The sequence below is a fragment of the Seriola dumerili genome, unplaced genomic scaffold (assembly GCF_002260705.1).
Source record: "Seriola dumerili isolate Sdu_G_001 unplaced genomic scaffold, Sdu_1.0 BDQW01000068.1, whole genome shotgun sequence".
Classification (NCBI taxonomy): domain Eukaryota; kingdom Metazoa; phylum Chordata; class Actinopteri; order Carangiformes; family Carangidae; genus Seriola; species Seriola dumerili.
This window is the reverse complement of record NW_019174323.1, coordinates 9,765,400-9,790,268: the sequence shown is the minus strand read 5'-3', so window position 1 is coordinate 9,790,268 and position 24,869 is coordinate 9,765,400. Positions and strand designations below refer to the sequence as shown.

At 41.7% G+C, this 24,869-nt stretch overlaps 2 protein-coding genes across 2 annotated transcripts; both read right to left on the bottom strand.

The window, feature by feature from the left end:
• Positions 1-203: 203 nt before the first annotated feature.
• On the bottom strand, positions 204-13,968 carry vwa2 (von Willebrand factor A domain containing 2). Its single transcript, XM_022743359.1, has 14 exons — positions 13,902-13,968; positions 10,591-10,652; positions 7,565-7,639; positions 6,679-6,812; positions 6,461-6,570; positions 4,607-4,804; positions 4,287-4,420; positions 3,883-4,012; positions 2,882-2,937; positions 2,669-2,776; positions 1,986-2,567; positions 1,014-1,565; positions 658-780; positions 204-490 (listed from the first exon to the last, which is right to left on the bottom strand). The coding sequence occupies exons 2-14, from the start codon at positions 10,640-10,642 to the stop codon at positions 360-362; spliced, it is 2,385 nt and encodes a 794-aa protein (XP_022599080.1). The 5' UTR covers positions 10,643-10,652; positions 13,902-13,968; the 3' UTR covers positions 204-359.
• Positions 13,969-14,780: 812 nt separating this feature from the next.
• Positions 14,781-24,561, bottom strand: tdrd1 (tudor domain containing 1). Its single transcript, XM_022742329.1, has 25 exons — positions 24,402-24,561; positions 24,171-24,208; positions 24,011-24,071; positions 22,944-23,058; positions 22,752-22,818; positions 22,551-22,634; positions 22,269-22,448; positions 22,016-22,159; positions 21,684-21,849; positions 21,496-21,579; positions 21,163-21,339; positions 20,968-21,075; positions 20,370-20,540; positions 19,780-20,040; positions 19,502-19,633; positions 18,921-19,028; positions 18,470-18,637; positions 17,893-18,243; positions 17,690-17,806; positions 17,460-17,585; positions 16,162-16,329; positions 15,757-16,029; positions 15,616-15,675; positions 15,041-15,084; positions 14,781-14,852 (listed from the first exon to the last, which is right to left on the bottom strand). Exons 1-25 carry the CDS (start codon positions 24,559-24,561, stop codon positions 14,781-14,783), a joined length of 3,435 nt encoding a protein of 1,144 aa, XP_022598050.1.
• Between the last annotated feature and the right edge of the window lie 308 nt (positions 24,562-24,869).

Sequence of the window (24,869 nt, the reverse complement as noted above, 5' to 3'; positions counted from 1 at the left end):
CACTGATGTTTTTGTGTTGTGATTAAACACCGAAAAAATAAAAAATAAAATCATGACACATATACACTATAATATAAAAGTTTACATCTTCGAAAAGACAAGAGAAGCATGTTGAGACAATTGCACAACAGTGAGCACAAAATTCAACAAAAACAAACTAATGGACACCACAGTAGAGATACATACAGTGTTGAAGGCACTTGTTGAAGTTCATGTGCAAGTTCAAATATTGAAATAGTAACAAGGTTAACAGTAACATTAGTTTTCCCTTTACTCCAGTGTGTACTCGCAAACATCCTTAGAGTCCATAGGTGATTTGTTTCTGTGTGCAGTATATGTGTTTATGTGTGTATGGTGTATCAGGCGGCATGTCTCCGGCGGTGTAGTTTGTAGTGATGCAGGAGCTCCTGGTGGCTCTTCTTCTGCCTGCTCTTCTTCCTCAGGCCAGCGGGCCTCGGAAGATCTCCTCTGGATGAAGGCCTGCTGCTTCCTAACGGATACAACCGCACAGAAAGTTATCACTTCTGCATAATTATGCAAACAATGCAGTGTTTTTTGGCCACCATACCATTTCTCCAGGCTGAAGTATGCCATGGTTACCTTTGCATTAAAAAAGGGAAAATTAAGGAAAGAAGACTTTTCATTAATGCCACTGACTTGTTTCACAGTGTGGTCCCTCGAAGCCTTGGCACTGACAGCGGAAGCTCCCTCCTGCCAGGACGCAGGTCCCATCATTCATACACGGGTTCGGACTGCACAGGTTCACCGGCTTCTTTACCTCTGATTGAAAGAATATAATCATAAAACAGCAAATTACCATTATGTAAACTACACAAATTCATATTTTACAGGCCCCTCAGCATCTGTTTTCTGTTTTTAGCAAGAAGTCTTAGTGAAAGGAAATCAGAAAAACAAACAATACATTGCAGATTACACGTTTGCTTATCTACCCCTTACTCCTATCCATAGAGCAGCAAAGGTTTGATAACAGAGGTATTTCCCTGAACGCTCACCTGAACACAACATCTGCACCAGAACGTCCTCAAAGTACTTGAGATCCTCATACGACGGCACCGAGATCATGTGCTCCTCTGAGCCAGCGATCTGCAGCAGCCTCTGTCTCTGTACGTCTCCGATACCGATAACAAACAGTGAAACTCCATTGTCTCTCATCTTTTGCGCTGGCACGGCAGCATCGTCCCCGCCCGACCCGTCAGTCACCACTACCACAGCCTTGTTGACTCCGGGCCGCGCACCTTTGGCCACAGTCAGGACGTTGGAGTGGATGTGGAGTAAAGCGGTGCCGGTGGAAGCCACTCCACCCATGTAGTTGGCGTCGCCCACTGCCTTGAGGATGGCAGAGCCTGTCTCGTGGGTGTCCAGGTTGAAGACGGTGTTGGGTCTCCGTCCGTAAGCGACAAGTGACATTTGGGCCAAGTCACGGTTGACGTCGAACTGCACGGTGAGGCTGCGCACAAAGTCGCGCAGCGTGACAAAGTTATCGCGGCCGACACCGCCTGAGGCATCCAGAGCAAACACCAGGTCCACTGCTTGGCCCAGGCAACCTGGAAAACAAAAAGGGCAAAGAATTATTATTTATTAGTACAAACTGAACCATACAAAATGTATGAATTAGAAGTAGGGGTTTGTTAATATACATATCAGCCACAAATAGGAGAATTTAAAGATTAAACTTTATCTTTCACATCTTAATAAAACTATGTAAGTAAGTATGTACATTTTTTAAAATATTTTTTACATTATATTTTGTGCCTTTGTTGGATATAAATGCTTTTCTCCCTCTCTCAATGAATGACTATAAAATAACACCACTACATTTGGAATGATGGATCCTGATTGCAATTTGGATGTTTTATAAAAAGGTATTACGTATACAGTAAGTATTACTTTACAAATGGTGAGGATGTACCAGAATATTGTATGAAATGAATGTGTGTAACAGTGCTCTGTTGCCCATCAGGTACCTTGTGTGTCCACACTGCAGATCTTGGCCTTGAGCTCAGGGATCTTGGCAGTGAACCTGTCAGGTGATGTGTAGGTGAGAGTCCTCTGCGGATTCCCTGTGATATTATTCAACTGTTCCTTTAAATAGTCTGGTCCCACCCCTATGAGGAAGATCTCTCTGTCCCGTGCATATTTTGAAGGCTCTACCACGTTGTCGACAGAGGGAGTGGCAGTGAGCAGCACCACCACGCGAGGAAGGTCGTCTGCGACATCGGCAAAGACCGGCGCACTCACGAAGCCGTGGCGTGTGACGTAACGGAGCGCCTGGCCTGTCTTGGTCTCGCCGCCGATTGGTTGAAGCGCGTCCACTGCCTTAAGCAGACCCCTCAGGTCCCCTTTAAACTTGCCCACCTGGGCTTCTACTCGAGCCTCTCCGCCAAACACCGCCAGGCCGACTTTACCGGGGCTGTCAGACCCGATCACTGTCTGCAGGAAGCGCTTTAAGAAGGACTTGAGGCGGAGGAAGCCCTCCAGGGTGAGAGTGGCAGAGCCCTCCAGCAGGAAGAGCAGGTCCACAGAGCAGTCCAGTGATAACGCAGGAGCTGAGGAGGGAGGGAGGGAGGGGAGGGAGGGTTTAGTTCGTTTCATCTCTGCATTGAAGTGTTGCGAACATCTCAGGAAGCGTACAGAACAGCCAACAAACCACAGTGTGGGTCTCCTCCGTAGCCAGGCGGACACACGCAGTGGTAGCCCTCTGGACCTTCTGATACACATGTTCCACCGTTCAGACACGGCTGAGAGTCACAGGGATCTACAGAGAGAGCGGCAGGAAATGAGCTGCACAGACATATCTCCACAAACACACACCGTCTACAGAAGAGTAAGAGGGCAGCTGGAATCAAAGGGAGGCTGTCACCTGGACAGATAGTCCGATGGCAGACTGTCTGGTGTCTCTTGTAAGCCTTGTTGTACCTGCAACACACAGATTTGGCCCAAACAAAGATTCAAACATTCTGTAAGTCTGAAATAAATGAAAGATGTATATTTTTGAAAAGGATAATTTTCTTTGTTTTCTTTTTTCCCTCTCTAAAAAAATAAATTTCCATTTTCAAATTGGTTCTCTTTTGCCAGTTCTGTAATGGAAAAATAATCTTTGAGCCTTATCAGGTAACAGACTATGAAAAAGTATTTCACTTTGATTATAATTAGTTAACTGCCATTTATATGAATCTTTATTTACATGATTATATACGAATATAAAAAAAACACTCATTTTACTGTCAGCTCTTATGAGTATATTCAGGAGAAACAGGGGGCATTTGTAAGATCAAATGAAAAGCTGTGATGGTTCTCTAATGGTTCTCACTGAGCTCTGCCCGCCTCAGGCCATTTCACCGTGGTAAAGCTGTAATGTTCTGTGAAATTAAGTTTGTCAAAGGCCATTCTGATTTTCCATGGGAGGATCTGACAGATTTACATTTGCTCGACCCTCACACTGACACAACACATTAACACGTGGTTATCGCCCCGTTCCACCACTTGTCTTGTTGCTCACCGAGCAGTGAGAGAACAGCGTTACATGTTCAGCTCCAGTGCACAGATTTTTGTACAGTCTTCTTCTTTATCATAATCCAGTTTCTGTGGCCTCTTCAATACCTGCCAGATACTCTGTCCTGGGGTATATGCTGCTCAGTAGAGAAACCAAACCAAGTAGAACGAAACCAAAAACCGAACCAACTACATTTTAATTTCTGGTCACCAAGTATCTGGTGCTGATTTACAGGGACGTACGGTACAACTATGGAGAAACTGTCTGTAATTTAGATTTTGATGTGAAGCTGTAGCTATTAAAGTGGTGTCACTGGTTCCAGTGAATTGGTGAATGTTTTTTCTTTTGTAAAAGTGCACAAAACTTACCTGTAGTAGGGACAGAGAGATGTATAAGTGGAATATCCCTTAGAGCCTTTCCAACACATGAAATTCCCCTGCAGCGCTTTCACTGTCTCCAGTGTCTTCCTCTCACAGGGAAACGACTCCATCTGACAGCCTGGAGAGCAGAGCAGGAAGTTTGGGATTGGTATTAGATCGAGAGGGTAGACAGAGGGATGTTGGGAGTGGACGGGAATGGAGAATAGTGACAGGGAGGAGGTGAGAGAGACAATTTAGATCATTTTAAGACTCATTTCCTTCTTTCCACACATAAAAGTTATATTACGATTTCTCTAGTGGACATTTAACTACTTCCAAATCATTTATGTCCAGTGACACCAACCTCATGATGTCTATACAAGTGGATGATTAGTGTCGAGGAGGAGTCCCACCTGCTTGTGTGGAGTTGCAGACAGAGAAGGTGGCCAGTGTGGTGTACAGGCCATTGACAGCGTCGTGGAAATGCTCTGCAAAGAAGACATGGCTCTCCATTGGCTCACTGGCTAGAGCGTGAAGCTCCTCCCACCTGTAAAACATTCAAAACAGTTATCAAGCTTATAAGAAAAATGAAGATTTATTGTAGTTTAGTCTTTCTATTCCATCTCATAACGCTTCTCCTTTTCCTTTAAATTGCATTGCACACAAAAAGAACGGAATCATTAACAATTAATAGTATTATCCCTGATCATTATTTCCCAGCCGTCAGACATACCTGGGATAGCGCAGGCCGATGGCAAACAAGACCACGCCTGTCTCTTTGAGCTGTGCAGCCGCCTGCACCACGTTGCCCTGTGACCTCCCATCTGATAGCAGGATGGCGATCCGGGCCACAGAGGACGAGTTACGACCGCCTGGGAAACCCTTCCTCAGGATGTACTTGAGAGCCAGGCCTGTCTGGGTGCTGCCTCCCCTGAGAGTCCAGAATATTGAAGAGTGGGTTTTTTTTAATGTTATTGTTAGAACAATACTGACGGAGAATATGTACAGTCCTCCAGAAGCCAGCCAGAGTCAAAAATCTACTGCCCGTCACTGCCAAAATAAACCGCAGAACAATTTTATTTGGATTCCTCTTTTAGCTCTTGGACCGAAAATGTATGAGGAGATCGTGTGAGTGTTGGCTAAGTTTCATCACCTCAGGACTCGAGAAAACCAGTTTAAAACCTATTATAAGTTTTTTCAAAAACTCATAAATGTCATTCAGAGCAGGAGCCTCTTTCAGTCTTCCCACCAGACACACATTTCACATGAACACAAAGCTGTGATGTGCAGATAGCGATGGGTTTCAGTGCCATCTTATTCTCTTTCTTTTTTCCTTTTTTTCCTTTTTGTCTCTTGTTGCAGTTGTGGAAACAACAAACATGTCTGCTTGGAGGCTGAAACTACAAAATACAGCAATACAGCAAAAACCACAAAGGCCTCCAGGCTTCATTTAATCATCTTAGCTTCCTTGCAGAGATTTATGTCAACAACACAAGCGCAAACTGAGAAGCAGATTTCTTTTTTTTTTTCCTTCATGCACCACAATACATATTACATAACACACACTGTGCACACAATGTAGACAAGTTGTGTCTTAGACACTGGTGAATACTTGTTTTCAGTGCAGCAGGCAAACTAAACAAACATTTTGGATAAAGACTCATCATCGAATAATGATAATTACTATCACTTTAGATAAGCTTTTACAGCCGTTGTTTACAGTTTTTATCCCATTTAAGACTTGCTCTGACAACACTGTGTTTGTGCATCTTATGTCTTGTATCTTTTTTAAAAATGTGTCATTAAATCCATCAAAAAGCAGCTTTAGCACAGACATCTTTTGAGTGGATTTAGCCACTGAACTACAAATCAGCTTTGGTTAGTCTTTTTTATGTCACAATATTTTCTGCAGTGCTGTTAGTTCAGTATATGTATTTGTTTTATTCATATTTTCTTCCTGTTTTTATTCATATTATCTGGCATATGATTAGTCAGAAGAAGAGATGTAGGATATGGAATTGGTTTGAATGGAGAAAACGCTAAATGTGTTATAAACTGAGCATCGGCGAGAATAAACATTTATCCATTTAAACTGTCTAAGGTGCTAGTTAGATTTCAGGCATTGTGACAGTTAGCAGCCATTTCAAACCAGATGGCAAGCCAAAATGATACTAATAAACTGTCAACATCTCGCACACGAACTCACACACACTTGGCCAAATTACCCTTCTCTTCCTCGGCTTATGCCCTGATCCAGTATCCAGTGACCACCTGTGGTGTGCCTCTAATCTGAAATTAATTTGTTTTTCTTCCCAGGGAGTTTTTGGTTTCACTTATCCTCTGGACATGTGTGTCTGTGTGTGTTTTGCCTCAGCGTGAGTTTGAACTAAATCTAGTAAAGGTCATGTAGATCACCTTACAGAAACGCATTTGTGCTTTTACATTGTCTTAGACATTTAGGATGCCAACTCTTTCAGTCGTGTTGTTTCATCAGACAAATTTAACTGAAAATCACACTTTGAATAACAAAATATCTTCCATCCTGAAATGTGTTCTCACTTCAGGTGAGATGAGAGGAGACACACACCTGTAAGAAATCTTCTTCATGTGCTTCTTCAGCTCTTGTTTGGTGGTGTACGAGTCAAGGGAAATCTCCAGCCGGGGAGTCGAGCCGAACTGAATCAAACCGACTCGCACCTGGACAAGGGAGGGATTGCATGAGTACTGATTGACAGGAGAGAAAGGGGGAGAGAGAGAGAGAGAGAGGGAGAGAGAGAGACATGAGAGAATAGAAAGAAAACAAACCTTGTCTGGTCCAATGTCTAACGCTTGACAGAGTTTGATTGCGTAGTGTTTGGACCTCTCAAAACTGCCCTTCCCCACGCTGTAGGAGCCATCCATGAGAAAGAGGATATCTATAGCTGCTGAGCACTGCATCGCTTCCCATGGAAACACAGAAGAAATAGTGAAACCTACTGGATGTCTGGATAAAGAAGTAGGTCCAAACTCATTCAATGACTAAACCAATGCATTCCTGGCAAAGAGCTCCTATTCTATCAAAGTAAACAGGGGATTATGGGATTATGCTGGTTAGTTATCAAACTGGCTTTTGAAGATGAAAATAATACCATGCCATAATAAGAGAAAAACAGCTTAGCATGCCAGAGCTCAATTTTCTTTACCCGGGGAACACACTCATAAAACCATTACCAAGCAAAAACTCTTCCTCTCTCTCCCGGGCGTGTCTGCACTCGCTGGCTGCATAAATAATGTGCGGTGTTGCTGTCATGTTAGAATGCGCAGCTGATCATGAAGAGAGCCATTAGAGACAGAGAGAGTGTGCCGTCTGTCTGTCTGTCAGCCACTGGCTCTGTTTGTGTGAAAGTCATCTCCAAACAGAGACATCAGGCTAATAGGACCACCACCCACCAGAGGATTCGTTCAGAGTCACCCTACCTCGTCATTTATCCATGTGCTACAACTGCATCGTCCTTTATAACGTTTGTATAACTCTGTCAGACCCTGTGCATTCTGTCACTTTAGCCTTTACACACCTTGCTATAATAATGGTAAATTCCTTGATCAGGTGTTTCTGACTGAGTTGTATATTATTTATTGCGGAACACTAGATCAGTGTCATAATTTCTTAACCATTTTGTCATATTAAATGTGGATTTGGTAACATACTCACTTTCTCCTGCCGAGTTGATTTTTACAATGTTCTCATGGCTGGTCTGGATCTCCTGCACCGTGCTGCCCTGCTGGACTAGAAGGGACAAACAACAGGGAGGTTGGTCCACCGTCCACACATACAGTATGTATACAAACTAATGCCGTGACGAGGGGTCACAATCCAAGACTCAAAAATTAAAGTGTCTGTGTCTAAACCCCCAAAATAAACCACTCACACACAGATAAACAGTGACAGGGTTTGTAATCTTACTGTCGTTGATGAAAACAAGCGCTAGCACTTTGACTCAAAATTGACAGTGTGATTTACATTATACTGTATATACCGCTGCAGTTGGATGAAGATAGAAGGATAAAGAAGATGCATTTAGAAGCAAATGCTCTGAGGACCTAAATACTTCTGTATGTATACAGAAGTATGTCTGTCTCTGTCCAGTGTCATTCAAAAACCATCATTAGAGGGTTCAAAAAAATAAAATATAAAACAATAAATGGGATACTGTCCCTGAAGCCAGTGCAGTTCTCTGACTCCCACTTGACCCCTTCTGTGATGGATAATTGACTATTTAAAGCTAATGTGAATGGACAAGTGAAGAAAACCATTCTTTCACTCTATTCACTGAAAGGACGTTGCTCTATTCAGGCACACGTTCAGCCCAGAGAGGAGAGGGAGAGGGACATTATGATTTCCTGTACAGCATGTGAACATGCCTTGTTGTCCCTGGTAACCCCAATGGGTAACAGAGGTATTTGTCCGGGCATGGAGACGGAGCACTTGAGTGATTTTTGCAAACATGCATCTCCACGTTGAACAGATTCTACTCTTTGAATAGCACAGCCCTTCTCCTCAGTCGGAGTGAAGAGAGAAAATTTGTAGGTGCGTTGTAACGCTTTGGGCTGTCCGCCTTGTGCTGATTTAGTACCTGCTAATTAGCTGAAATAGGTGATATGCCTTGTGTTTACTGATAAAAGAGCAAAATGACAAAGAAGGACAGAAAGCTCATGGGAACGTTCCATGTGCAAGAGTTCAATAGAAATAAGAGCATATCTGCATCAGAGAGTTTGGTGCCAACACTTGGTGCTTGCAGGGTTGAGGAGAAAAGATATGACAATCAGTAATTACTTGCTACTTAACAGATACCATGATAAATGGTCATATTTTGGAAACTAGTGGTTTATGTGTCATAAGGATTTTTCAGTGTAAAAATATCAACAAAAACATTATTTTATTCAGCTGAAATTAGCTTCAAATCACATATGACTACACCACCTGAAAGAGGGCTGCAACGGACAATTATTTATAACAAACATGGTCCTGCTCTACCGGCATAGAGGTTGGAGACAACCATCTTTGGTGGAGTTTATTGATGAGTACTGGTGGTAAACTCAGTGCTCTCTGACTTCACATCCCTCTTTAAATGCCCATGACATACTGGTCTTTACAGAAAATCTTCCATCAGTTCATAGAAAGAAAGAAAGCAAACTTCACGAGGTCAGGAATCATCAGTGTGAACACCAAGAGAATAATAATGGTTAAAGAAAAGTACCACCTGCAACCCAGCGGTCTACACGCTCTTCACAATCCTGACCCTTTCATCTCCCCTTAATTCCAATGTCATTCCCAGCCTATAGCCCTCCTGACAGTGAAAGTTTAGGGTCTTGGCAAGCTGCTGTCTCATGGTCAGTGGGGCCCCAGTGCGCTAAAAAAAAAGTCTGTCTGTTCAGCCAAGTGCCTCGAGCAAAAATGACTGTGTATCTTTAATGTCTGTGAATGAAAATGTAGCAGGAAAGTCAGGAGCAAGATAATGAGCAAGAATCCTCAGGCTGAGGAGTTGGTGTCTAATTGACATTAATCCCACCACAGTGTGGGGAGTAAAATCCTCTTCAAATCAGAGATAGAAACTTGGACCAGCTTCTACCTATCTGTGAAATTTAATTTGACAGGCTGGATTACATGAAGCACTGCAACATGTTATCTGTGTTGTCAGCACAGGAGGAAAAGGGGGGCGTCTTGACGAGGTGAAACAGTCTGGTTTGCTCAAGTTCAAAGTCTTAAAATGGCCAGTAATAAATACTTCAGATGGTGCTAAAGCTGTCATTTTTGAAAACAACTCAGAGATTATATTGCCCCACGACTCCCGCCTCTCCCCTCAGGCAAATACCGATGGCGCTCTGGGGTCCAGGAGAACAACTGACGATGCGCTATAAAAGCGATGCAAAATTTGACTTGCCTGGAAACGAAACAGCATTTTGAGCACAGGAGGCAGGAAATCACTTTGAAGAGAAGATAATGGGAATTCTTCAGCACTGGGGACTTGACAGGTTTTCACCGTAAAATATCTTGTAAAAAAGGATCTCAGGCTGAGCATCAGTGAAGGATCTTACATTTCCCACCATGCTGTGCACGAATATGCTCACTGTAGTTGTGATTTTTATTACACTGACTTCATTCTTTCTCCCGCAAACACTTACACCTGTCACTACATGCCTAATGTTAACATTTATCTCAACTTTAGTCAAACACTAACTGTGAAATGGCCCATTTTAAGCGCTGAGGTTCATAAACACATGGCTTCCCAGGCTGTTTCCCACCGTTTTCAGTCTTCATGGTAAGATAAGCTAACTGGCTTCTGGCTGTACAATGATATTTACCGTGAAGAAAAATGAGCATCTATTTTCTCATCAAATTGTTAAAAAACAGAATGTGGAACTATTTTCTATAGATAAATTGTGCAAACAAAAAAAATGAATGTCCAAATGTCGATGTAAAAAAGGTGTAACTGCATAACAGGGTTTTCTCAGCTAGGCTTGAACAGGTTGTGTGTATTGTCACATTTTCTATATTTGCTGTACTTTCCAAATGATTTCAAACGGCCAAACGTTAGTAATGAAGAGGGATTAAAAACATTCCAACCCAGTACTTTAAAGTGTCCTTAATCTAAAAGGCTCCAAATACCAGAGAAGCACAGAAGACACTCCTCCACTTTAACTGAATGAAAAAACAGTAATAAAAACCAATCAACCAACCTTGAAGAAGCAGCAGTGTTAAGAGGAGCGAGAGATGGATATCAGGGTGCATGTTGGGACACCTGGAATGATAAACAAAGGCATAAACTTAGAGAGAATACAGAACAAAACACAACAACCAGCAGAGGAGGGATTGTGGGAGATTTAAGTGTTATAGGAAAAAAAAAGAAAAAAAAAAAAAGGAAGTGAGATAGGAGCATTCAGAAGCCAACAAGTTTGAAGTACTGTACATACATTTTGCATGCTTGTTTTTGCATTATTTCTACAGAGAGCCTAGCAATCACATTGAATTGAAGGAGGCTAAGAGGACAGGGGAGAGGTGAAGTGTATTTAGTGTCGTCCTACTAGACAATCAATGAAGACAGATACTAGCCACAGGCCACATTTACCTCCTGAACAGGTAAGTCAAGTGGCAAAAATTGTAACTTGCCATGTTTTCTCAGCTAAGGGTAGGGCGACCTTTCAACAGGGTCAAATGACAGCCTCCAGGAGTTTGGCGTGTACCAAAACACTCTTCACTACACAAAAGGTGTCCACAGACGCACCAACACCTCACTGACTTGACACCAGCACGTGGATCAATGTTAAGTTTACAATAAACTCTAACTGAATTTCTCAAAGCAACACGAAGACATTATGCGCATTTGATGCGTGTGCAGTGAGGAAGCCTAAGAAAGGTTGTTTCTAACAGGAGTGTGTTAAACCGCGAGTATGCATTGAGGGCTGTGTATGTGAGCGTGTGTTTGAGAGTTTGTCCCCAACATCTATCTGTGTAATCATCAGCGTGTTGCCCCGGGGAGCGGGTTGCCAGGACGAGGCTTAATATTGCAAAGGCATGTGGACAAATTATGAAGATGTCACCATGAGTACACAGCCCACTTTCTAGGTGTCACCACATGTTGTTAAGGTCACAGAGGTTTTGTTGTGACAGTGTCAACAAAAGCTTTAAAAAAAAAAAATTAAAAAAAAATGACTGGCTTCACAAAGCAGGGCTGTTAGAAGTGACTGCATTTGATTATACCAGTACACCAAATAAACTGTTGAGTGCATATGATAACTTCACATTATAATGTACTCCACTTGCCTAGCATGCATCTAAATCAAGGATTAAAAATCCCACCTGCCTTATTCTGTATGTTCATTGTTGGGTGAACATAAGAAGTTGAGGGGCTGCAGATAAAGTTTGATTAACTCTGGCTGCTGATAAGCTTGGCCATAATATCCTGCCTGTGTGTGTGTTTGTGTGCGCATTGGGGTGGTCAATGAGGACGGATGTGCCAGATAAAGCCTCCTTATAGGTGAGGCCATGTGTATTTCTGAGACAGAGATAGAATTGTGTGCAGGAGGGAGCCTTGCTTTAAGAGGAGTCTGTGTGTCTGTGATACAGATCTGCAGAGCTGACATGCAGCGACTGTCTGAGAAGCCCCGGGCTGATACACATCACCAGGGGCTATTGATGCTGTATTTGCACACTCGCTGGTACGCCTTGAGGACAAGAGATTTCATTACTGCCGGGGGTGGGGGGTAGCTTTGAATGTCTGCACTGCACACCCACACGCGCTTGGAGGAGAAAGCAGTCATGCATGCCTCCAAATAAAACACACACACATATATATATATATATATATATACACACACACACACACACACGTGCACATCACACACCTGTCCCGAAGTTGGCTGCCTCTTCACAAGCATTCTTCTGGATCCCTCCACCCCTCATCTTTCTGTCTTCCCACTTCCCTGCTGTCAGTGAACATCTTTCTGCTCTGGCTACACTGGAAGCTTCATTCCAGCCACGCTGAATGACTTCTACAGACAAACTTTCAGGTCATCTATCTGCACATGGTGTTTATATCAAAAGCACTTCATGTTCTTATCTTGCCATCGGTATCCGAAACATGTCATTGAAAATCATAATTGTAAATGACAATTGTAACAGGGTAGGGGCATTTTTATTAGGTAAAATGAATTCTGACTTTAAACTAAAAATTAGACTAAATTGGGGGCATGCCTGAAAATGTAACCATTAAAAAAAAAAAAAAAAAAGAAGGCCTCAACCATGAATTTGCTGCCTGTTTTGAATTGGTTGGCTGGTTGGAAAGTGCCTCCACTGTGTAGTCTGTAATTAGAAAAGAGTGCTAGCTTTTGAACTAACTTCATACAAAATCTCCAAACCTGTACTTGGAGGTGTGTCACTTTGAGTAACATCCTTACAGTTTAAATTATTTCAGAATGAGTCACCTCAAATTGCCACTTTTAAAACAACAGAAGAACAAATGTGGAAACTTTTTTTTTCCACCACAAAGGAGACAACGCTCTGATTAAAAGCCACAACTGACTATAATTCACAAAGCGTTGGTATGCATTTAAGCATGGGAATGTGTTGCAAGAACGAGCTGGCAACCACACACACAGACGATGTAAAGCCCTATTCTCCAGTGGGTTATTACACATCACAAACCAAAAGGAAACTGAATTAAAAACCAAATCTAAAACTTCACAACAACTTAAGGTGGTGGTTCATCCTAAGTTGATCAATAACCTATTAAAAGCTCCCTGTCTTCATGATTGATTTTTAACACCACAAATTTTGACTTGTGTTCAGGTACTGAGGACAAAGACACATACAGTCATGCTCTTACAACAGGTAAACATGAGCTATAATTTCAGGATGAAATTACCAGAAAAATCTATTTAAGTTTCCTTGCAGGTTAACTTCTAGTCAACCCTGTCAGCATCTGGTTACTCTTAAATGTGTCAAGGGGCAAGGCAGGTTTCAGATGAGGCCAGAGGTGATGACCCTGACATGCAACAGGAGCCAGGGTTTACTCAAGAAGTCAAACAAATTGATGGAGTCAACCCACTTAGGTAGTAAGTAGGTAGATGGAATTCAAGAAATGCATTTAATTACTTTTAAGTTCACTGCAGTCGTCTCGTTACCTGTGGTTTGTACTACAACTAAATTGATGTACTAACTTTATTCATATACTGGAACTTAGTAGTAGTATTTACCAAAAGGGTTTAGGTTCAAATGTGACATTTTCTTGTAATATACATCAGAGCAGGGGACATAGTCTCATTTACTTCAACACAGGAATTTGAGTCCATCACTGCCTGGTTGCTTTGCAAATTTCCAAAACGTCCACCTGTCTCCGCGTTGTTAGCTTTTTTTGTCGCAATCATTGGTAAACACTAAAATATATTTTTGTACATTCAAAAACGTGTTGCATTACATCAGGTTCCGCCCTCCACCATTACGCGTGCCAAACAAACGCTCCTCCATGTTAACAAAAAATAAATCGTCTTACCATACGCTGTTTATTGTCCTTGAACTTAAGGCGCGTCTTCCAGTGGCCAGTCCTCCCCGCTTCTCCACACCGCTTTGTTTCCGCACCAGTCTGATCTGCTGGCTTTCTTCTCCGCACAGGAGTGCAGCGACCCCACCTACTCGCCATGCCCACCTCTGATGTTCCTGCACCGGTGGCGTCTAATTTGTCCTCGTTTCATTATCCCACAGAGGGCAAGTATGGAGACAGGGAGGGGCCCGGACGCACTATAAATGTTTCCTCTTACCTTTGTACTCACATATCTTCTCCATGAAGAAAAAAATAATCCTCACACGTCCACTCTGTAACTGCAGGCATAAAGTTAAGTTTTCACATTGGATGCTTCTGCTTTACTGTGGAAAGTCACAGGAATTGTGTAGTCAAAATAAAATCACTTCCATTCATCCATTCATTTGGTCTTTTTCATCATAGAACTTTTATGTCAAGACTGAAACACATGTCAAACATAAATCAATCAGGCTGAACATCCCACCTGAGCAGGTGATTAGGACTGAACAAAGGAACAGATGGCAGCACAGCATGCGCTACAGCACGCTTACAGGAGACAAATACACACTTGGATAATTGAAGTTGAACATCTTGTGTTGCTGATATTTCTGCCAACTTTTATGCATGAGGTTTCAGAAAACCTCCAAAAATATTAAAGCCTAAAAAAGGTAACTGGAATATAACTACAGATTAAAAACAGAAATGTCCTGAAAAGAATGCATGGTATCAGTGATAAAGACGCAAAATTAAAATTAAAAGCAAGAGGGTAATTTTTAGTGTCTTCAACAAAAACGCAACCTTGATTTCAACAAGTTGGCAAACAGGACTGTAAAGTTATGCATGTGGTGAATCTTATTTAGACTGTCCAACTAACAGCTTGATGAGAGCAAGCTGCAGCTGCATCAGCTTTTCCAGTTGATCAATCTGTGAAAGGCAAGAGAATAAACTATTATAGATGTTTTCCATTTGCACTTCTTAATTTCTTCTTTCACATAAGAATTGATGTGCAAGTCGGCAATTAACACCTAGATACACACACACCAAAAAATGCCCTTTCAAATAAAATAACACAAGTTCAAAGATGCTTTCCAAAAACTGTAAAACCAGCTGACCTTAGTCTTCAGGCTCAGACAGCAGCAGTGCGAAGTCTGAGGAGCTGGGATTCAAATAGAAAGGCAGGTAAATACCCTACCGTCTTGAAACAGTCAAACAATTGTAGTAGAACAAAGCCTGAGGGTTGATCATTAATAATTAAATAACATTTTAAAATGGGCAGTTACAGATCATGTTCTTACCTTTACAGCTTACATACCTTTAGTTTCTGCATTAACTGTGCATGGTGGCTCCATTTGTGCAATAATCTTCTGCACTGGATCGACTGAAAGACAAAATATCGCTGCTGCTTGATTTCAGCATTTACAGTAATATAGATTTTTTTTACATTTACTAGATTAATCAATGATAAAAAATAATTACTTGTTTGCTTTGGGAATTCAGTTCTTTAAGCAAAGCAATATGATGCATACCATAGATCGTAACAATATCAAAAAGTGCCTGGTTTTCCAGGATATTTTCTTGAATGTATTAAACAGTAAGAATTTGCAACCAAATAAAAATAAAATAAATAAATAAATAGATAAAAACAATTTTTTTTAAAATCACATTTTGAAATTGTGACTTAACTAACCAATGACAGACTCTGCAGAAATGTTTTTATTCTGATGGGGAGTCCAGGGTGTTGGCTCAGTTATGGTTAGGTCTGTGGTAGCTGTTTCATGTTCCAGCTCCTTCTGGGTTTCAGGTATCGACTTGGGCTGTGGGCAGTCAGGTGCAGCTGTTGTGCTGGCAGTAGGTGTGCTGCTATCAGTTTGGTCAGCCCTCTGGCAGGTGGCTGGGCAAGAATTACTCTTGGTCTGGACCTGTAGTGAATCCACTATCATGGCAGTGAGGTCCCCCCCTCCCTTCTCAGTGGGCAGAGTGAGTGAGAGCATGTTAGCAAAGCCATCGAAGGCCTGGACAGTGGCCAGGACACCATTCAACAGGATAGTTTGAAACATCTGCTGCACTTCCTCTGGCCATTCAGCGGGAAAGTGCTCCTTACCTAGGAATGGAGAAGGAGCAGAGGGGTATATCAGGGAGTAAATTGCCACAGCCCAGAGCAATCACAAAGAGCACTTGTGGCCCAGTTTGAAATTCATTTCAGAAAGACGGAAAAATAGCTCTATTGCCTTACCAGTGAGGGTGCAGCGAGTGATCTGAAAGGGGAGCTGCAGCAGTTGTTTGGGGATGGGCAAAATTCGGGAGAATGGCACCTTTTCAGTGTTGCAGTAATCTGCATAGACTACACTCATCTCATTCTCACCGACTTCCAGGACCACTGCACGGTACCAGTTATTGTCGGCTGAAGAAAAAAAAGTGTTTAATATTTTGGTCTCTTTTTGAGCACAAACAGAGGCTTAGAATTAATATATTGGTTTACAAGGTCACAACCTCCAGAAGGTGCCTGCGTGATCACTGTAATATATTAATTCAACTTTTTATTACAAATGGGTACATCTTAAAAACTGTATGGAAAATTGTATGGAAATTCGTTAAGTTGTCAATAATCAGTATTTGCTGATCATTAGGACAGAGCCAAAAAAGTCCTAAATGCATCCTTTAAGAGAGACAGCTGCCCTTAAAAACTGCTGAGCTCTTACCAGCTAAGACTGTACAGAAGAGCACTGAAAAGTCCATTAAATCGAACCCTGTTGTTAGTTGAGCTGCGGAATGTATGCCAAGGTATAGTCTCTTACTTGTATACTGTGTTTAAAGAAGAGCCGCTCCTGTGCTCGACTGAGCACATGCTGTGTAATTATATCTACTAGCAGACACCAAATTACCTGTTTAGGTCTGCAGGGGCAACAACCACAGGTGGGGTCTCAAGAATCGCCAGAGAGCAAACATAAAAAGTGGATGGAAGAATGAGAGATGAGATTTTATAGCGACTGATTGTGTCGAGGGCCTCTGAGTGGAAACAGCTCAATGATGGTTCAGGTGGTCTGCCCTCATGGGGTCTCTTCATGTGTGGGAATCACACTGCCTGGGTGACGGGGTTTTCCCCTGCCGACAGTATTTATCAAACTCTGGATGCAATTTCCTCATAAACCACCGTGTACTGGGAAAACTAATCCACCTTGGAGTCTAGATATCTCAGTATGATGTTCAAACATCAATATTGTCAGCTTTTGTGCTTGCTGGATTTTAAGTTGCATTTATTACTTCCTATTGATGATCTCTTGTAAAACCACTGCTTAAGATCATCTAAGGATGAAACTTGCTCACATAGTCATCCATTTGTAATTTACCTGTATCTAGTGGCATTAAGGAGTCATGGCAATGATTTAAAACCATTGGGCTCATATTACAGTTTGGGAAGGCACCTTATTTTTATCTCAAGATGTGATAGAAAGCACAAACAGATTAAATTTTAACTCTGGACTTATTCTTTTATGATGTATATATTTAATGAATAATATAAGTGTTTGTCACCAGAGAACTGGGCACAGCAGGCAGCCCCAGGAACTGGTCTACTCAGGACAGCAGAGGATAAAGAGGCCTGGTTGTTGCTGCAGTAGGCAGCCACCTGCATCATCAACTCCTGAAGCTTCTGCTGATCTACTATATACAAACACACAGCAACTACATCAGAAAGGAGTATCAAATTTTCACCATTTGTGCATGTATTCATGACAGATAGGGACCTAAGTGGGTGTTCTTACCCTGGCTGGGACCAAGCACGTAGAAGAGGGAAGGACTAGTGACGGCTGCAACATACGGCTTAAAGGTCTCACTGGGAGGCAACTCCACTGCCTTCCAGTCTACTGGGAAAGATGGGACTGAAAAAAGATTACATCATCATTTCAATCAGGATCCTAAAATCAACCACGTGCATCTCATCTTGAAGATAGACGCTCTAGCTGACCTTCTGATGGCAATGCAGTCGGGCATTCAGTTGGTGTCTCTTTGGAAGTGGCTCCGGTCTGGTTGGAGTCTTGTGCATGTATTTGATTGTGCTCATTTTCCTTTGTGCTCTCTTGGGATTTGGCTGCGGAGCCTGTGGTTGCACGCGTCTCTTTATGAATCTCCCCAGGAACTTTGGCTAGTTGCTCAGAAATTAGGGCAGCAGCCACATTCTGCCCTCTGCTCTCCAGCTCCACACCATAGCCCTGTTTAGTGACAGAAAGGACACGTGCAGAGAGCTGCTCGCCATCCACCAGAGCCTGGAACCAAAGCAGGGCTTCACTGCTCCACTCTGAACCCAGGGGCTCCACACCTGAATCCAACACAGAAGAAATATTCTCAGACGAAAAAAAAAAAAACATGAATATATGAAAAATGCTCCATTTTGATGTCGTGAGAAATGAAGAAAATTGTGAGAGTCTTTTGGCTACTAAATAAGAAAACAATAATTTTTTTTACAATTTCATATTTACTCAAAACTTTTTAATTCTCCGTTCTTCTATCTCTCTCTCTCTCTCATACACACACACACACACTACCCGAGAGCCAGCAGCAAACTGCCTGAAAGGGTAGAGTCAGGAGTCGGGGTGTAATGGATCTAAGATGATGCTTTTCTACTTTCATGTTGAAACCATAGTCCACAATGTTTACAGACACCCGGTTCTCACACAGTTCCTTCACCAAAGCCCGATACCACGCTCCATCACCTGGGGACCAAAAAGCCCATTATATACCTCAAATCTTAAAAAAACATAGAAGAAAAATAAGGTCATTCTAAACAGAATCTGGTCCAAGAAAATAATCTTATGTCGATCAAAACAGAAGCCAATTGACATACTAGATGAAACACTTGATACATGATATCTTTTAGCAATTCTACTTTATTTTCACAACTTTTAATAAAAATATAATTGATGCAGTTGCATATGCCAATAAGTCATGCTTGCCGACAGTGTTTATCACAACTAGTAGCACAGTAGACAACCTCACCAGGATACATGGCACAACAGGGCTCTTCCACTTTGGGCTCAAAAGGTGAGTTATCTGCCTCACAATGCTGCTTCAACTCATCCCCAAGCTCTATCAGCCGCTGATGGTCTGATAAACACAGAGTCAGACACATTAAATAAACTGTTCAAGTTGCATGAGGAAAAGGTCACATCTAAGTAATAAGAACATAAATAAAACTATTAAGTCCTATGTGGACATCTGAAATGATTACAACCTTGGTGTAATATCATAGATACTGCAGCATTTCCAATACCTTTTCAAGTTATTGCATCATTCTGGAGGAGCAACAACAAATGAAATACTTGTAACAATCTACAGCACTAGTGGCCAAACAATCTGAATGATTGTGTACATAAAATATATGACATAAGACAAAGGGAGCCATACTGTACGCCACTGATGATTAACTGTAATATAGATGATTAAATGAGATTAACATACTCTAAAATGCGATGGTGATATTGAAAAAATAAGTATTTGTATCGGCACTCAATACCCTATACTGAGATTAATAAACTGTCAAAAACCAATAATGTTCTAAGCTGCAGAAGCAACAGTACCTGTAGGATTGTCAATGCGGCAGTAGAACTCTCCAGGGTTCTCCACCACGCTGGCTAGCAGTGCCACTGTCTGGCCGTCACAGGGAATCTCAGCAAAAGACCACACCAGAGGCTCATCAGCTGGGGTAGGCACTGAAGAGCACATGTCATCACAATAAAGATGCATCATATACAGGCCCAACTAGTTCAAAACCATAAAATATACATTGTGCTTTCAAACAAAGTTAGAAAATCCTCAAAATATAAACTTTGTGAGATTAACTTCAGACACTTCTCACCTTGTGGTTCAGCAGCAGGAGTTACTTTCTGGTCAACCTGCTGGTCACTACTGGTAGGAACAGCAGCGTAATCAGCGTAATCAGCAGAAATCAGCAGCTCGGCTACATTGGCCTGAGGGTCGCTGCCCTCATCAATCATGGCCACCAAAGCCTTGCCCTCATGAGCTCCCTGGATCTCAATGCGCAGTATTCTGTTGGATACTCTTCGCTGCAGGGCCAACAGGCAGTCTTCTGACCACCTCTCCCCAACAGGCTGCACCCCTGGAAAAGACCAAATAAACATCTGAGTGGGGGTGAGAGGAGGATTTCAATTTACCAAACAACGTTTACACCAATGTCTCTAGCAGTATGCAAAGCCAGTTATTGTAGAATATAGTCAAATATATCCCTTTTTGAAAATTTGAACAATTTCAGGGGCATTAAAGATAGATTTACCCTACAAAAAGGGCATGTCAAAGTATGGGTAAAGATGTTTTCCAAAACTGAAACCTGCAGGCGTGTTACTCAATATAGAGCCATCAAATACAGAGTGAAAAACAGTTTAGTAACTTTTGAACCGCTAAAAATGTTCTGCACTGTTAAGACACTACCTGCTAGACCACAAGGCATAGCCTGCATTGGCAGGGCCAGTAATGAAGTGGTGATAGGCCGCAGGTGACCCAAATCCACCTCTTCGGAGTTGCCAAAATCAAGGTAGCCAACACAGACGCGTTCCTCTGATGAATAAGCCAGAACTTTGGCCCTGTACCACTGCTTGTCCTCTGGAAGAAACACACAGAGGTCAGAGTATAGTAGTACCAATGGAAACTACTATTTTGATATAATACTGCATGACACCATGTTTTAAGGGCTGAATGTAGACATGTCTTAAAATCAGAGGCAATGCACTCATATTTAATCTGTGAATTGGTGAGATAGAGAACATTGCAGGCTCAAGGCATTTTGAAATCATTAAAACAGATTTATAAAGGAATACACTAGGAACACAAATATAAATCTTAATTCAACTGAAACCTGGTTGAAATGTCAACAGTTTTGTCATGCATTAACTTGTTTAGTTATCGCACTCATACAGTGCGTCTTTGGTAGATGGCGTAACCAATTCAGCATTTTCTTATTACAGCAACTCTCTCATACTGCAATATGTTCAAGGTTGATTTATTTTCAATATGTACATATGTTTTGTACCTGAGAACTTGGAACAGCAAACAGTACCAGGTGCTGGTCTGAAGTTCTGGGGGGCTGGGACACGACAGCAGTGTTCCCTCAGGTTCAACTGCAACTCCTGAATCACTCCTGTAAAGCAATAGCTCTCAAGTTTGAGACACATGTTGAGTTGCAAAGGTTTAAGTTGAATGCACCAGAAAAAAATTACCTGCTTACCTGCATTTTCCACCTTCTGTACGATAATTTCACTGGGTGATTGGAAGTGGGTGACCACAACAGAGAAGGAGTCACCCACTGCCTGTGTCAGAGGCTCTGGAGGCTGAGCCCAGATGTTGTCATCTTTCCCACTGGAGTGACGCTTAAAATTTTCCAACGATACACTCATCATGGCGCCTGATGCAGATCAAATAGACACTGAGAATCTTCTTACAAGTTACAAGAAGATTCTTCTTACAACTTCTTACCTGTTCCTTATGTCTGAGCCCTGGTCTGTAGACTGATTTGAGACGGCGTGGGCTAGTAAATATGAAACCAGCTTTTTAAACTTACGTATTTCTTGTTTAGTCGGTGTTGCATTGACTATTTCCTTTGTGGCATAACCATGCTCAAGGAGGAATGTGCTCAATTGCTTTCCTAAAAGAAACAGGGAGATTTATTGACTCCGAATTTAATCCTTCACCTGTGCATCCCCGTCAGTAATTACGCTTATCACAAACGGATCATATTATATAACCTACCCATGGAAAGCAGGATATCCACAACATGGATGCGACCATTCTCCAGTGTTTCTATCGGCTTAACAGTCACAGTCTTGCCAGCCACCAGCTGTCTGACTGCAATACAGCATTCGCCTGTCCAGTTGCCATCCAGTGGCACCACCCCAGCGATACTGCACTCCATGGCCTGAACATAACAGATTCAAGCGCAACTGTCATCATGCCAACTGTACATAATTAATTTTCATATGACAAAAATATTTTGATACCCACCATTACCACATTAAATGCTTAGGAAAATGCTACTAAAAATGTTGCTACAACTACTTTAAGTGGTGTGAATATGCACTCACACATGGACAAGATCGCTGGATATTAGCAGCCAGGGGTCTAATCCTATCCACAGGGACATCCTCTTCATTGCCAAAGTCAATATAAAGGATATTAGCAGTCTTCTGGTCAGCAGACAAGGTTTGGACCAGGCCTCTGTACCAGTTCTACACATAAAAATTGAGGCAAACACAAGTGACACAGTCAAGGACTCAGCCAATGTGAATACTAAATCTTGTGACTCTTGTTAAATTACTTGAGAAGGCTTCTGCTCACCAGATCACAGGAAAACTGTACTCCACAAACCTCCCCGACACAGGGTACGTATGTTGTTGCTGAAGAGCAGCTGTAAGTTTTCTGAAGCTCTGTGCTGATGCCATGCAGAGCTTCTAGCATCTCAGGGCTTTGGGCTAGGAGGAAAAACCTGCCAGGGCTGTATAACTCTACAACGGATGCCTAGAAACCAAACACAATTATAAAAACAAATTCGGCATTTTAATACTTAATAACAGAAACGAGCTCAGTCTTTACAGTTGAGACAAACTGGGTGGGGTGTACCTGGATGTCTGTTCCCTGAATCATTTTAGTTATTTGCAAGTCTTTCAAATAGACCCTTTGGAGGCTGGATGTATCTGCTGCAGGCTTCAACAAACAGAGGTAAAACAAAGATAAAGAGCACTGTACTTTTAGATAATTTCAAATCATGCAACTGCAGAGCTTGAAAACGTTACTTGCATGACCTCAAAGCAGTGCGATTACCTTTATCTCCAATTGGCCAGCTCTGTCTCCTGTCATTGGCAAAACTGTGGTTTCCTTTGGTTTCTCTCTTTAAATCAAGAGAAACAAGTGACTGCATTACTTATTGGACATCATTTATTGATACAACTCTGCTAATTAAGTACAAACTGACCGGTTGTGGTTAGTATTGAACCTAGAGTTGAACCAACTTACTTTGCAGGTTCTGGATCAGGGGATTTGCACACATGTCTGTGTGCTATCCAGTCTTCTGTCTGGCACAACACGGAGCAGTAAGGCGTCTTCTTGCAGCGCTTGCACCGAAGATTTCCTGTTGGTGAACACAGAAAAAATTAGACTTCACTGACATGCTGACACAAAAACAACTCATGAAATATATTGCATATTATTGCATCTAGCTCTACACACCTGCCGTTCTGCAGTCGTAGTTTTAATTTTTAACCAGTCTCTGATCTATCAATCAATCAATCAATCATCAGGACATAGATAAAATCAAAATATAGCACACTCCAAGACGTGATAACATTTTATACAGTCACTTTTCCTAAATGCACATAACTGTTGTACAAGTGTGATAAATAGTTATTAATTTTTCTCAATCATTGACAAACTTCTGACCCACTTCTGATTTATCATCATCCATTAGCCCTTTTCCATCAATACATACAAAGCATGAGAAAACGTCTTGCCATTGCTGAGATAAGAACACATGACCTAAAGGAAAATAGCTAGCAATAACAATAGTTAGAAAAGATTATGTTGTTCACATGCCTTCCATGAGCTTAGAATGTATTCATTTTAAGTTGTTTTTAAGTATTTTTATGTCCAAACATGTCATGATATATATATTTATACAAAAATTAATTAGGTATTATCTTGACAATGCCATAATGTTAAAATAATGTGGGATAATTTTAAGTGAGGCAGAAACAGCACTTAGAAAAAACCTAACTCATGCTTGCTTGCTAGTTTGAATTTTATCTATGGCTTAAAGGTAGGTTGATGACTTCAGGGCCATAAGCCATGAATATCATTGATACGCGTCATCCTACAGCACATCCCTTAGATACACAACCATTGAACACACAGAGCCAAGACAATACTGAGGTACCCAAAAAAAGAGACACACAGTCAACATAGTCTTTTCATCTGTGAATTCACCTGGGGAATATCCTTTGGTTGCAAATGCAAACTTATATCACTGGCACTCCATGGTACACTGCTGTGGGACCCTAACATACCCTTCTAAATTGTAATATTACCTTGCTGACCACAGAAGTTGCAGAAGTATACAGTCAGTGCTGGTGGTGTGGATCCTAACATCTGTGGGCAGAGGAAAAAAATGGCATGGAGAAAAAACTTTTAATTTCAACAGGTCACACCAATTTATGATGCAGAACTGATGATGAACTTGACACATACTGCTGCTTTATCCCTGGTTATTGGTGGTTGGACAAGACCTGTAGAAAAAAGAAAAATTAATCTATTGAAATATAAAGTCTATGAACTATGTAGAAGATAATACTGTCAAGTTCAAATCTTAGTTATGTTTTGTATCAGTGTTAAATTGTCCAAATGAGAAAACGACAGGCAGGTTATGTGTCCAACAATTGTTGGTGTCTGTCTTTTCTGATAAGGATGGCATTGATTTACCGTCTCCAGTGGCACCAGACGCGGGGAGCACAGGTGATGATAAGGGCCTGATGAGATGTCTCGAAGGAGACGACGCGGTGGCAACAGCCATAGGGCTTGATGAAGGTTTCCTCAAAGGCAGGTTAGGTCGAACCAGGTTTGGAGAAAAGGAGTGGTTCATGGCGACAGCTGTCAACATAATAAGAATGACGCTTCTCAACTTGAGTTAGCTTGAGCATGAGAGGTGCACAAAAAGTGTCAACCAACGCTCAAACGGCTAGCTAACCTTATGTACACTTTCCGGTGAATTGACAAGTTAGCTCGCTAACTAGCTCTCAGCAAGCTAATACAAGCGACGGTATTTGAGCTTACAACAACAAAAACACAGTGTTATACTACAACACGCAACTACATATATACATACACACATATGCGAACCCAAACAAATAAATATGTATATTACAGTTTTATGTTGCACAGTCTAAATTT